At 38.0% G+C, this 15,061-nt stretch overlaps 1 protein-coding gene across 3 annotated transcripts; it reads left to right on the forward strand.

Moving 5' to 3' along the window:
- The first annotated feature begins 205 nt into the window (after nucleotides 1-205).
- LOC122658139 (glucose-6-phosphate isomerase, cytosolic) lies at nucleotides 206-12,942 on the forward strand. 3 transcript variants are annotated; one of them, XM_043853044.1, is made up of 24 exons: nucleotides 206-333; nucleotides 947-997; nucleotides 1,084-1,160; nucleotides 1,490-1,571; nucleotides 1,651-1,698; nucleotides 1,911-2,066; nucleotides 2,155-2,251; nucleotides 2,370-2,412; nucleotides 3,675-3,742; nucleotides 3,865-3,949; nucleotides 4,049-4,097; nucleotides 6,064-6,136; nucleotides 6,245-6,305; nucleotides 7,263-7,329; nucleotides 8,222-8,278; nucleotides 8,374-8,427; nucleotides 8,521-8,649; nucleotides 8,856-8,919; nucleotides 9,097-9,170; nucleotides 9,839-9,892; nucleotides 9,981-10,049; nucleotides 10,916-11,005; nucleotides 11,118-11,225; nucleotides 12,707-12,942. In XM_043853044.1, the coding sequence occupies exons 2-24, from the start codon at nucleotides 947-949 to the stop codon at nucleotides 12,764-12,766; spliced, it is 1,716 nt and encodes a 571-aa protein (XP_043708979.1). In that variant the 5' UTR covers nucleotides 206-333; the 3' UTR covers nucleotides 12,767-12,942. The 3 variants fall into 3 exon arrangements, with proteins under 3 accessions (XP_043708979.1, XP_043708978.1, XP_043708980.1); XM_043853043.1 differs by having other exon boundaries at nucleotides 220-333; nucleotides 912-997; XM_043853045.1 differs by having other exon boundaries at nucleotides 273-324; nucleotides 937-997.
- Nucleotides 12,943-15,061: the final 2,119 nt, after the last annotated feature.

Here is a 15,061-nt window from a genome sequence, read left to right on the forward strand (position 1 = left end):
CTCACTCCTAGGCGATAGACTCCCTAGAGAGGAGCCGGATCCGTGAACGACCGGCTCATGGTATTCACTTGCATCAAAGGACCGCATAATGCGAGATGTGTCTCCTTAATTTATTTTCAGTTTTAAAATACCGTGAGATTGAGGATTCGTTGGACACGTGTTTTCCTATCAGAAACTGACGGCTTCTTTGAGTGAGCGTGAGTACCGATCAACTTTTTTCACTTAAACCACCCAAAATCATAAAACCAGCAACGGAAGGAGCTTCGGTGGACTGAAGACGATTTCTCTCGGCCAAACTCGAAAGTCTATTGTGCAACTTCCAATTCGAGACCGGTACGCTCTCGCCCTTCCTTTTTTAGTTCAACTAATGAATTCCTTGTCACTTCGCATTAGCTTTGGCTTTATTTCAGAGGGTTTTATGGGAAAAGAATAATTTCATGAAGTATTCCTTCTCGATAGACTAGTTCTTTGTTTTCGATTTTGTTCTATTTAATTATTCATCATATTGCTTCTGGATTATGGTTGCCTGCAATGCTATCATGCCGTTTGTTGAATCTGAGTTCACCTATGGACATGAGTAAATTAGTTTACGAGGCAAAAGGGGGGGGTGGGGGAGTTGGGAGGAAAATGGTTTCTTACATGGCTGCTGATCGTACTTTTGGCTGTTTGCCTATTTGTTTAGTTTAGGAAAGCAGCTGATGGGAGATTTGTTTTAATGCAAATTGTGCTCATTTGGATGGCTTGTTTGGTTCATGGGATTCGATTAAATTTCGAGTAGTTGGGGGATCTGGTTTTGCTACCTCAGCAAATATTTACATTTTTTTTGGTTTAGTTCAAGTCCTGGTTTTCTTGACTTATTTCGTTTGTTTGGTTAATATTAAGACAAATTTTTGACATCGTTCATATTGGAGGAATTAACTGTGTTGGGTTTATGCCACGACTACAGATGGCTGCATCTACTCTCATTTGTGACACTCAGCCTTGGAAGGACTTGAAGGTATAATTTTTTGTGTTATTTTGTAATTAGGTGTATGCCGAAAGTTTCCATGTAATATTTAATACGAAAAGCACATTGATATGCAGGCCCATGTTGAGGATATCAAGAAGATGCATTTACGTGATTTGATGAACGATCATGAACGGTGCAAGTCAATGATGCTGTATGATCCTTTTTTGGATTCTGATATGTTATTCTTATTTTTCAATTTTATGTTTAGAACTTTGAGTGAAGTCATAGTGCATGAGTGCTTGTTCATATTGTTTGATCCTTTGTCAGCTTCCTAATTGTTATTATTCTCTTTGAATTCTATCTTTTGAGTACAGTATAGTACATGATGAAGTTCATGCTTCTTTACTTGCACCCCTCTCCCCAAATCCCCCTTTGCCTTTGTTAGATTTTACTGATTGTACTTAGATATCTATTTACCACTTATTCTTATGTTCATCGATATAATTGATGGCGATTTTGTGTTTGGGTATTTTTCATCAGTGAGTTTGATGGGGTGCACTTGGACTACTCAAGGCAATGTGCTAATGAACACACCATGGAGAAACTTTTCACACTCGCAGAGGTGAGTGTATGTCATTCATGTTGCTGGAATACAAGGTTCTTACCAGATTCTAAATGTTGTTCCTTGTATCTTAATGCAGGCAGCACATCTCAAACAGAAGATCAACAGCATGTTCAATGGAGAGCATGTAATTGCAGATTTTATTTATCAACAAACACCACATTAGCAATGGGGATTTTAGTTAATCAAAAACTTTGAACTCCTGCCAACCAAAAAATAAAAAAAGAAAACTTTGAACACATAGTTCACATTTTTCCAAAGTATTTACCCCATGTTAGAGTTTGAAAATTTGAAATGATCTTTTGATTAATTGTTGTAATATTTGGATGGTACCTTCAGATAAACAGCACCGAGGATAGGTCTGTCCTTCATGTAGCTCTGCGTGCTTCGAGGGATGAAGTTATATGCAGTGATGGGAAGAATGTGGTTCCAGAAGTTTGGAAGGTCTTGGACAAGATTAGTGACTTCTCTGAAAAGATTCGAAGTGGCTCCTGGGTAATAATCTGCTTGAGTTGTTTGTACAATATCTTTCATATAGTTTCTTAAATTTCAAGTAGTAGACTAATATGCAAATGGCTTGCAGGTTGGAGCCACAGGAAAAACATTGAAAGATGTTATTTCTGTTGGTATTGGTGGTAGCTTCTTAGGTCCTCTATTTGTGCATACTGCCCTTCAAACTGGTGAGTTTAAGCATTCTATAACCAAATCTTTGGCACCCACTTGTGTAAATGCTTGAGGTGGTTTGCATGAATGACCTGACAGTGTCTATGTCTATGGTGTTATCTTGAAATCTCACAGATCCAGAGGCAACAAAATGTGCAAAAGGACGCCAACTACGATTGTAAGAAGCACACCAAATTGGCTTATTACTTCTTGACTGTACTTCCCTGGCCACTGACCTTGACCTAGTGGCTTTTATAGTTTTGTTACACTACTGGTGGCAAAGGCTGAGTCACTATCTATTGTAGTACGGTTGGATTGTGCAAAAAGAAAAGCCAGCTTTAGAACACATGTCATTTATTTTGTTCTTGAAAGACGGAGGCTAGTACTATTTGAACATATAAATAATAGATTAATGCCAGACCTACAAGGTGAACTGGGGGCCCTGCTGTGGTGTCCATTGTTGGTCTCCTGCTCAACTTCATTAGAAAGCTAGATTGTTCTTGATGTTGGTTGGTTCTATGCAGTTAGTAATGTATATATTAGGAGGAAAAATTTTCAGTATAATCATTAATTTTGGTTTCCTGGAGGGTTTATATTAAATTATTATTTGTTGGGTGTGCTAAGTTAAATGCCTAGCACTTGTTGTGCTTACTTATTTTTACTTCCTAACCACCAACTGTTCCTAGTTTAGAGAGGGAGTCATAGTGTATGTGATTTCCATTACCTCTCTAACCTTATATGGTGGATTTTTGTATGTTTTCTGTGACCTCTACATTTGTTGACAAAGCATCCTGAATGCCATAAATTTTGTTTAGAACTCTATGCTTCTTTTTACTTTGAATACTGCATAAGATTTGCATCATCATGGTAGTATGTTTTTTCTCAGCAAGCATCTGTGATTGAAAGACATCCCAAAATCCTATTTCAAATGTTTAGAAAATGAATGTATCAAGTAAAATGGATCCTATGTGTTGCAGTTTAACCTAGGTAGCAAGGGCACTTGCAGGTGCCTCTGTCGAACATGGATACAAGTGTCTGATATGAAACCTGTCGTATAAACTTTTGTAGGCTATTTAGAAACAGAAGTGTTAGTGTTGGTATCTTACATTCTTACATGGAGACATGTTGTTCAACATAAAAAATTCTAAAGAATTAGAGAGACAATACCTTTGCAGACACCTTATCATGGACTTTATTCTATTTTTAGAAGAAACATAATACATTTTTTGATCCACTGGGCTTAGTTTTTCTTTCACATGCTATCCCTAACCTAAGCTCAAAATTGGAGATCAAGAACTCTGAGTATCACATGTGGCTATTTAGTTTGCAGACACAGTTGTTATCATTCGTCAGTCTCTCCATTTTATGTTCCAGTTGTTATCCTTCGTCACTCTCTCCATTTTATGTTCTACCTAATGTTGTAGCAGCATTTGACTGCAGTCTTGCAAATGTTGATCCAATTGATGTTGCCAGAAGTATCTCGGGGTTGAACCCTGAAACCACATTAGGTAAGCCATATTTTTTTTGGTTTTTTCATTGTAATAATTTTTTGATGCAAGATACCTTGGTGGTTTTTGTATCCTAGCTGTTTCTCTTTATTATGTTTTAATCTTTAGGGTGATAAATGCAGTTGTGGTGGTTTCAAAGACCTTTACGACAGCTGAAACAATGCTCAATGCTCGGACCCTGAGGGAGTGGATCACAGCTGCTCTTGGGTTAGTTATATGATACAACTTACCTTTTTGGAGTACGGATCTGATAATTAATTTCTTTTTGGTTACAACACATTTATGCGACTATTATACCATTTTCAGGCCTCAGGCAGTTGCAAAGCATATGGTTGCTGTCAGTACAAACCTTACGGTATTTCCATATTTCTTTCTTTGATTTTGTTGTGGTTTCTATTGAGTATGTGCTTCATTCTATACTGTAGTTACATTTTATCTTTACATCTCAAATTTTTGTTGTGGTATTTCCATATGGTTGCTGTAGTTATATTTCTTTCTTTGATTTTGTTGTGGTTTCTATTGAGTATGTGCTTCATTCTATACTGTAGTTACATTTTAAACTCATTTATCCCCTTTTAAATCTTCAAAATTTTCTGCATTCTGGTACGTGAATTCCTCTGTCACAGTAGTGGTCCTACACATCTATCCAGAATAAGACCTTTGATGGATCCTGTTGAGGATGTGTAGCTAATGAGGTGTAGGTATGTGGCTCACATGTTAGTGTCCATGTGTCCAGTGCATTGACCTCTAAATATTAGCATCACACCACAGGTACTATACATACCTTGGGAAGTATACATCCATAAGCGATAAGGGGGAGAAAGATGATGTCGGGAACCCTCGTGCATCAAACCTAAAAGCCCTAAACTTTCTTAGTGAGAAGTTACTAAATATATATAAGAAATCCCGGAGTCACAGAATCTTCCATATGGTGATTTAGTTGGCAGCCTGAAATGGCTCCACATGTTGGCTTAACCATTCCATGGTAGTGCTATAAATTTCTGCCCTCGAGTACTAAGCCATGTGGAAAAATAAAGCCTAGTATTTGTCTGGCCATTTTTAACTAGAAAATTAAAGTTTTTGAAGGCTGAAATTGAAACATGGTGGGCATGCAGTTGTGGTGGACCATGAAAAATGATATGTGGTTGGTCAAGAGGGTCTCCATCTATATGAAGGGGCCAGATTTGACACATCTTCCCTTCTCATGGCTCAAATTGGAGAGATCTACATCCAAAGATATTTAGGCAGACTACCAACAGCATATAGTTCAATTAGGACTCCTCTCTATCTGTAATACATCTGTTCTCTATTTATCTATCTATCCATCTATTCTATGTTTTATCATTTTGAATGGTAATGAAACAGGACACATCTCTTTGGTGTGACAAATCTTCTAGAAATTCAAATATCCATATCAAATTAGACAGGGACATAGTGCATTATGGTGAAAATTTTAAGATCCCCTGTAACTCTGTTCCCTGATAACACTGATCGAAAGCAAGAAGATTTTCTTTTGGCTGTCAATAGTACCAATACAGATCAGACCACTCAGTATACTGAAGATGACCAGAATACCATGGCAAGGAGATAGGATAGAAGGGGAAAAAGAGAGATATAAGAGTCAGGGTTAAAGTAATTGTCGCACTGTCAGACCATGATGAAAATGCAATTTTTGTTTTTCTTCATCTCCTTGAATTGTAGTCATAAACAGTATTGAATTGACAAAAATTTCCCTACAATTTAAGAGATAATGTAACATACATATCTGTGGAGTCACCTTGTGGTTCTGCTCCTTTTGGGACAGCGGTGTCTCTATCTACTTCTAGCTTTCTCTTTATTGATTTCTTGTTGTTGGAAGGTGAGTCCCATCTTCTTAGCTAATGATCCAAGAGACCATCAACCATTTCAATTTATATTATTTCCATCGGTTCAACCCACTACCACAGGGATATTCTTCCTTAGCTTCAGTTTTCTCCACTGAAATTACTTCATCTTGTTGTCTTTGCTTTGTATCTTTCAAATAATTATACAAAATACAAATGAGTAATGGTACTGAAGCTTCTGACTCCTCACGCACACACACTTTCCCTTTGGATAAGTGACAGGTACTTTGCACTTCAATATTGTTGACAGTCTATATTGAATTTCTGAATTTAATCCTTATGAGTTATGTTATAATTACGTTCCACCTCCTTGCTCCTGGAAGCCAATATTTCACATATGAAGCCTGTGTTGTAATGATCTTCTACTATTGTACCCAAGATTTTCTTGCTCTCATCTGTCAAGTGTTTATACGTCTTTGTATGTGCTTTTGATGCCAGCTTGTAGAGAAGTTTGGCATAGACCCTAATAATGCCTTCGCATTTTGGGACTGGGTCGGCGGCCGATATAGTGGTAAATATCCTTTATAGGATCTTATGGTTATTTCAAACTTTGAACTATTTTTTAAAAGTCCTGATCTATTGCTTGTTTTAATTTGATGCTGGTGCATACTTGTTGCAGTTTGCAGTGCTGTTGGTGTTTTGCCTTTATCTCTCCAATATGGATTCTCTGTTGTTGAGAAGTATGGTAACTCAAATCAGTGTTTTCTTACATTCTTTAGCAGTAGTGTATGCAATAGGAAATGTAAAAAAGAGAGAAAGGAATAACTGCTGAATCCATTTTGTGGTTCTAAGAGAGACTGAGGGAGAGGTTGAAGACCGTCCAAAATAATTCATTTTGAGTGTTTTGATAGATACTTACGCAAACCTTGCTTGCCTTATTCCCCCACCAGGCCACCAAAAGAGATAATAAAAAGAAACCCTAGGTTGTTAGCTCAAAGAATATTATCTTTTCATTTGTTTTCTTTTGGTAATTTTGTCTATGTTATTTAAATTTATGGTGAGAAGGGCCATTGCTTGGTGTAATGGTAAAAGGCTCCTACTCCCAGCTTGATGACATGGGTTTGATTTGAGTCTTAGAGTGACCACTTTGTGCAAAAAACACCAAAGGATGGGACTGTTTCCAATCCACCTTCAGGGGACCCTGCTGAAGGCTGAAGCAGGACTTACACCTGTTTGTAACTTCTTTTTAAATTTGTGGTGGACACTTAAGCACTCTGTTTGGTGAAAAGGGCTAGAGGCCAGCATCTTGTTTGTGGAACAAACTTGTGCCAAATATTAATTCACTAGATGCTTCCTTTATTTATTTATTTATTTTTGGATACAATACACTGCCTTTCACATGTTGTATTTACCTAACACAGCCTTCGTAGTGACTGCTGAAAGCAATGAAGGCTATAAGAGGTGTTAGAGATGCTTTAGGTGCATCAGACCCACAGAGGCACAGATGTTGATAGCTTAGTTTTCTCGTGTTGATATGTAGATCTTGTTGCTTGCTGATTTGTAGCATGTTTCATAGAGTGTTATTTGTTGAAACTTTTATCTAAACTATATCAATCCTGAAAACTGTTATGCTTTTCATTACTTTGACCGATTCTGGTGCATACATGGATAAGATGTTTATACTGTTCCTCTTGAAGGTTTCTTAAGGGAGCTTCTAGCATTGATCGACATTTCCACTCAGCACCTTTTGAGAAAAACATCCCTGTAAGGGCCCTAGACTACTTTCTATAATCTATTTTATTTAGTTTTTAATTTCTTCTTCATCATCATTTTTTTAAATGAGGAAGCCTACATTGCCTGTTTGGTGGGTCATATAACAATCTACCGATGGTATATTAGTACTTTTGACACATAGGCATGTGCTAAAAGGGCATTTTCCTTTTGGGTAAATTCACAAAACTTCTCAAAAGGATGACTGTAGCCATTTTTGGAGCATCTCCCAGGCAATGACCGATCGATCAGCCCCACTAACCAATACCTTTTTTGACGGCATCAAGGTCAGTGCATGCCATACTAGGTTGTGGACCAGTGTTTGGCCAATCAAGTTACTAGTTGGTAAGCCAATTTAGTAATTCCTTCATATTTTAAACAGAAGGCCAGAAAGCTGTGATTCAAATCTATTAATATTTTTAGTGGGAAGAGCTTGAAAAGTATATGTGGCAATGTCTGACTTCCAATCTCTTAGCATTTAGTTACTATCTTTAGTCATGTAGGTGAAAACTAATTATATGCTAGATCACAAATTGCCTATAGGAGGTCAAAGTGCCTAGTTTTCTCCAAGCTGCCTTGACCAGTAATCTCAACCATTGCATTCTTTTGGAAAGTTAGACAGCATAGGGCTAAAAGTACAAGCAAGGTGACCCATTGATTTGATGTTCATGATCTTCAAATCAGGTTATCTTTCCCTAGATTCACTGGTGGGGAACATTGAATGGCTGGTCTGTGTCCTGCTTTGTGCCATGAATAATTGAATACCACTGTGGGTTTGGCAGACCATCCTAATAGCCTTCAAGATGGGTGTCTTAGTTATTCTCTTGTTGGATGGTGTCTTATGTGTTGATCCATTTGATAACAGCTTATTGGTCTTTGAGAGCAGGTTCTTCTAGGTTTATTAAGCTTATGGAATGCTACATTTCTTGGATATCCTGCAAGGGTGAGTATTCCTTCTGCTGTGGAACATGAACTGAACTAATTTTATAGTATTTGGTTTCAATGTGTATTAATACTCCTGTAACTATGAAACTCCAGGCTATCTTACCATACTCTCAGGCCCTTGAGAAATTGGCCTCACATATCCAACAGGTATGTGTGCTATTCCCTCCTTGGTTATAACTTCAAGAATTTCTTCCTCCAGTGTTTTACGTTTTACCCTGTGCTGTGTTGACTCTGATCTAGGTTAGTATGGAGAGTAATGGAAAGGGTGTATCAATTGATGGGGTGCCACTCCCCTTTGAGGCTGGGGAAGTTGATTTTGGTGAACCTGGAACTAATGGTCAGCACAGCTTTTACCAGCTAATTCACCAGGTAATTTGGACGCCTGTCATTTACTATTAGGACAATAGGGTAAAGCTGTTATTAAACTAAATAACACTTTATGTTTAATTTGATTTAGTTGAAATACACTATCTGATAATTGTACAACCCTCTTTTGGATAATATACTAAACTTAGATAACCCCTTTAGAATTTTGTAGCTTTATTCTTAAAAACAAGTTTTGTTTAAACTGTCAGGGCCGCACTGTTCCTTGTGATTTTATTGGTGTTATGAAGAGTCAACAACCTGTGTACTTGAAAGGTATCATTATGCTATTCCAATTATTTTTTCTTTTTTTTTTTGGGTGGGAGTATTTTTTTTTTCTTTGGGAGGGGGTGGACGGGAGAGAAGGTACAGTGCAGAGACTGGTCTACTGTGCTTTTTATTTGCAAGAATTTAGGTTTGTACCTCATATTATTTATGTTATTGCCTTTTCAGGTGAAATAGTGAGTAACCATGATGAGCTCATGTCTAACTTTTTTGCGCAGCCTGATGCCCTTGCTTATGGGAAGGTAGGTTTTACAATTTATCATGGATCTGCCTACCTTTTTGCTTCCCTTCCCCCTTTCAACAAATAAATTAAGCCACATAAAATTTCTTGTGAAGTAATCTTTGATACTAAGTGTCTAATACTCGCAAAATTACTATGTATTTCACGGTAATGTGATGTTTATAGGGTGACTAAAATACTTAAGCTTTTCCTATTTTGTGTAATTTTACCCTTTTTTTTGGGGGGTGCGTTGATGCAGATTCATCACCAAACCAATGGTTCAATTTAAAACACCAAATAAAAAGCAAAACATGAAAATAAAACTAAGTATAGGACTAAAACATCCAATCCCGTATGCAACCTAATTACTCATATTTTAGGCCCATAAAAGTGGCCTATTACATAGAAAGCCCATGGGATCAAAGGGCCAACATGTATAGAACCCAACCCTAGAGTTATTCCTAATAAAACAAGCTTATGTTGCTGATGGATCTGCATCATGCATACTTAAGTTTCCTGATATGTCCTGAATCCTTATTAAACCATGGAAAAGAAAATAAGACGGGAATTGGAACTATTCCCTTAGAACTAGATTCATGTATAAATTATATGCTTTCTCAATGCTTTATTCCATGTGTAGCTTGTGCCTAAATTGCATTGTTATCTAATTTATTCTATTTTACCTTGTAGACCCCAGAACAGTTGCGCAGTGAGAAAGTGCCTGAACATCTTATTCCCCATAAGGTGATTTATTTTGGTTTCTGTTTGACCTTCAAATGCTGAATCCTTTGTTTTGGATATTTAATCTTGAACTTTGTTTTACCTTTCGCAGACCTTCTCTGGCAATCGACCATCATTTTGCCTTTTACTTCCCTTTTTAAATGCTTACAATGTTGGGCAGGTATGTATTGCTTCCCATAGTGAAATACATTTCCTCTTCAAGTGTTATTGTCATTTCCCATTTTCTGATTTTGTATTCAAGAAGTTAACTTATTTGTTAGATATTCAACTAAATATTTTTCTGTTTCAAGCGGTAGCTTGAAAAGGACTGAGGTGGTTGAGTATATAATAAATGCCCGACATCAGTGTATCTCTTCCTGTTCTCCTTGCAATTGTCAAGAGATTTGGAATGATTTGTTTTACTTGGAGTACTGTATGTTGCTCCAGCTTATTACTAATTTTAGTGTTGGAAATAGGCCCCTTAGGTTGAGAGGGTAATTGTTTGTGAGGTCTGCCTTCTTAACTGCATTACAGGAAATGTGTGAAGCTAGAAACGAGAAAAGAATTCAAGATATTTTCAGCCTACTCCTTGATTGACAGGATTCAACTTAGGATCACCCGGTGGGTATCTGGAAAGAAGAGAAGGAAATGATAGAAAAGGGGAAAAAAAAAAAACCATTGTGAGCAATGTCAACAGATCCATTTTATGTGATTGGCATGTGGGGGCTCTATTAGCTCAAAGAAGGATAGTGGTTTTGAAGATTTTGTCCACCCAGTGCTGGACTTGATGGACTGTACTCCTCTGGCCTATAATTTTGGGTGCTTTCCACATAATTAAGAAAATCCTTTGACTTGTCATAATAAAAGGAATAATTTAGTTTCATCTGGCCTTCTCTCAGTTTATATAGATGCATAACAAGTCTTGCTTTTCTCAGTTTCTTGTACGGATGACTATTCCAGTTTAGTAAATGGTGTTAGTTATTAACTAGTATTACTTATCCACGGTATCTATTTAATACTAATATTTTCTTCTTTTGGGTTCTGCAGTTGTTGGCAATCTATGAACACAGAATTGCTGTGGAAGGTTTCATTTGGGGCATAAATTCGTTTGACCAATGGGGAGTAGAGTTAGGCAAGGTATGTGATATTTTGCAAGGCTAGTTCTTTTTCTTTTTTTCCTTGGCATTGTGTCATTTGGTGTCTGGCAACTTGAAATTCTTTTTTCTGATGAAACTTGTTTGACCTGCAGTCATTGGCTTCCCAAGTTAGGAAGCAACTTAATGCTTCTCGTACGAAAGGAGAGGCAATTGAGGGCTTTAATTTCAGTACCACGACAATGCTAACAAAATATCTAGAGGTATGGATATTCTTCTTCAGCAAATATGATTAATGTTGCAAAGATATCCTGTGATATCTCATGCTCTTGAGTCAACCTTTAACATAGTGCTATAGGAAATCCCGATCCAAAAAGGTAGTGTCACATTTCACCTTCTACTCAACTACTATGCAGTTGGGAATTTTTATGTAGCTGAGCTTTATCCCAACTAATTGGGGTTGGCTACATGATACTTCTCTTCAACAGTAAGCACTTTAACTTGTTTCTTTCACTTTAATTAAACTCATCTCTGGCCTTGTTCTTTAGCATCTCCAACTTGCATCATATCACTACAAGAGATGAGACCAATGGAAGGGGGAACTTGGGCATGCAAGAGAACCAATTTTCATATCTTATTTTGTTCTGCTGGCCTTCCCATATCCATTATGATAATCAAAACCTTGCAGGTAGGACTAAATCTGTCGTTTTGATATCATAACCAATGGTTGTTACTAGAAGACCATTGATACCTTTATACAGAATGTCTTGAACCAGATAAAAAGACTGATTTATTTTGACCTGGAGACTTACTTGGGGCAATGGTAAAAGGTAGGTTCAGGCTGCAGAGAAATGCCTTGGTTTGAGTCTTGAGAGTGGCCACTTTGTGCAAAAATGCCGAGGGTTAGGACTGTCTCCAAACTCACTCCTCCCACGACCCTGCATAGGCAGGATCAGCACTGAGTAATGGCTCTTCAGAAATATTTGTTGGGACCTACGTATAATATGGTTGGGGTTTGCTAGTTGTTTTCCATTAATGTATGCATTTAGGGCCAGCCAAGGGCTAGGTTAAAATGGGTGGGGTTGCCTGCCCCAACTGTACCTATATGGGTGGGGTTGGTAAGGCCTAGTCATGTTTATGATAGGGTCCAAGTTTCATCTAGTGATTTTTTGAGGAGTTGTGGTTGGGTTTGGGTTGTAAAAAGAAAATGCATCTCTTGAGGCTTTGTATTCAAAATAAATGTTTATAGAATTTGTCTCTAGTCTTTGTCCTTTTCTTTTTTTTTTGGGTAATTATCCATGTAATAATGGAAGGTGATATTTCCGAAAATCATGTCAAATCCGGGCCATATGTTTTTATTTTTCATATTTAATATCGTCTGTTTCCACTTGAAGTTGGGAGAGTGTACAATAATGTCTATAAGTATTGGTACACATGACATACATGGGATGTGTGCCAATATAAAAGGTGGTATTTGATCGAATTAGAGACTGAAATTTGACACGTGGCTAATCTGAACCATGTCCTCTCCATCCAATGGTCGGAATGGTCATATCATCTGTTTGCTTTTTTCTTAATTAATTTTTTTTCTTCAAATTATCTCCTTTATCTCCTTTTCCTCTGAATGGAGTTTCTGTCCCATTCTTTGGTTGGGTTGGTTTAGATTGCTCTTGTTCTCCAAGTCTTTCAGTCTGCTGTGGATTGTTGTCGTGCATGGTACTAAAACATATTTCTTCCTTTGTAGGCGAAATCACCGGTACCTTCTGATCCAGTAACTATTCTACCAAAAGATATAACGCAGTGAGTAGAGGAAGGTGGTCGTCTCTGAATTGAATGAGTTTTGAAGTCTTTATTGCATCGGTTTCTACAATCCATTTGAGGACTGGATTTATGTATTCCTGAGTTTTTCAAATACAATGTAGTTTCTAAGTTGTGTCTGTTGTCAGCAAAACAATTTGAGCTCTTCTGACATTTTGTTGTGTAGATTGGTTATTAAATTATTTTGACCGGTAAAGCCACAAATGCTACTGTTTCGGGAACTGGTAATGCTATTCACCCCCCCTCCCAATAATTTATCGGGTGTAAAACATATGTTAGTTTCATATAATTGTGCTTAGAACTCTGGTGTTTCTAGATCATTATTGGGGGTTATGGGTGAATAGATGCGATGGAATTGATTAAGTTTATAGTTTCCCTTGAAATTTTTCTTTATCAAACGTGTGGAAAAATGTATATTGGAAATCGATTCTTGTGATGAACTTTGTCTAAGTAGGTAGTCTGAGAATTTGCAATCCATAGGTGCATTTCTCGAAGGGAGTTGGGTTTGAACATGCGTGTTCTGGAATCATTCCATCATGCCTTTAGTAACTGCAATGTAGGAGAATCTTGATCATGAAAAGAAGCTGTCTGCGAGGCTTCTTAGGCTATGTTTGGTAATGCTTCTGTTCTGAAAACGCTGTTCTTTGTCAGAAACGTTTTTTTTCCTGTTTGCAAATTATCCTGTTTGTTTTAGTCATGTTGCTCATGCTCTAGCCCGGAAGGCTCTTTCTCTGAAATGAAAGACAGTGTCGCTGATCTCCACTCTGTGGCTTCACAATTTATGTTATCCTGAGGCTTGGTGTTCCTAAAATAAAACCCACCAAAATGATCGTTTGGATCAAAATCATAAAACATCAATAGGAATGCCGGAATGGACAACCCACATTAATGTGGTGGAAACAAACATTCCAACCACACTACTGATTCCGATATTGATATCCATACGTATGTGATTGTAACGAGTTGGATCAGACAATTTTAACCTCAAGGTTTCGATACATTTCTTTAACTATTTCACTCCTCAAAATTTTGTAACACCGATTTGACATGGACCAGATATCGGTATCAGTAGCGGTTATGATCGATCCAATATCAATACTTAAATCCAAGGTGGAACTCCATAGTCCTTCCTGCTGGCGGGAATCACCGTGCATAAATTTGAAAGGAAGACAATCGAGTAGGATTGAGATCATTATCGGATCATTGGAATTAGTTGTTTTTTTGGTAAAAGGGAATTTATTGATGGAGGGGGTGTGTACAACCAGTAGCTTCAGTCACACAAAGTTTCTGAAGCCACTGCATGGAATTCGACCAATCTGTCGTGCACACAAGAGACAGCGCCTTCCTGACTAGGGCATCTGAAACCACGTTCATAGCCCTAGGAACAAAAGAAAAAACCACCGAAGAGAAGGAAGAAGAGAGCCTGAGTACATCCTTTATCAGATCTTCTACTTCCCAGGTAGGGGGTTTCCCACCATTGATAAACAAGATTGCATCCAAACAATCAGTCTCCATTAAAATGTTCTCGAAATTCAGTTCCATCGCCAAAGTCAAAGCACTACGAATTGCAAGGACCTCCCCTTGCAAGGCCAAACCGAAGTGAAGAGGGATAGATCGAGCCATGTGACAGGATCCTGTATGGTCTCTACAAATCAAGCCCAGACCACCCTTTGCTGCATCCTTTGTTAACGCTGCATCACAATTAATCTTAACCACTCCTACAGGAGGGGGTTCCCATTGCCGAGTAGTGTAGTGGGAATCAAAATTAGAGATTGGAATCGATACTGTATTTGTTTTGATTGTAACGGTTCATTTTACCCCTATTATATATAAAATTAGGGTTGATGTTTTCTGTGCTGCAGCGCAACATACACCCAGACACATGGGCCTACCATTCAGGGGGGTAGGGTGGTCATTTTGCCCACCCCCATGTGCCTATGCCCCGGACACAGATAACATTTGACCATAAAATTATAAATATAAAGAAAATATTTTGTGTTGGTGGGGGGGTCGTACGCCACGTTTAGACACAATTGGGAGAAATGACCGCCCCACTCCATGAAAGGTGAAATCCTGCCCCCGAGCCGCCACACAATCTCATTGGCTGGCGCACGCGGGTGGGCCCTGTGCTCCCTGACCCAGAGAACGGTCTCCGATATATATATCCCTTCCTAAACCCTTTTGTATCTCCCCATCGGAAGCCTCAAGTCGAGTATGAACTCTGAACCCGTTTTACCCTTTAATTTCAAAACGGGATAATGCATTTGAGCGGCATTTTATG

The sequence above is a fragment of the Telopea speciosissima genome, chromosome 4 (assembly GCF_018873765.1).
Source record: "Telopea speciosissima isolate NSW1024214 ecotype Mountain lineage chromosome 4, Tspe_v1, whole genome shotgun sequence".
Lineage (NCBI taxonomy): Eukaryota > Viridiplantae > Streptophyta > Magnoliopsida > Proteales > Proteaceae > Telopea > Telopea speciosissima.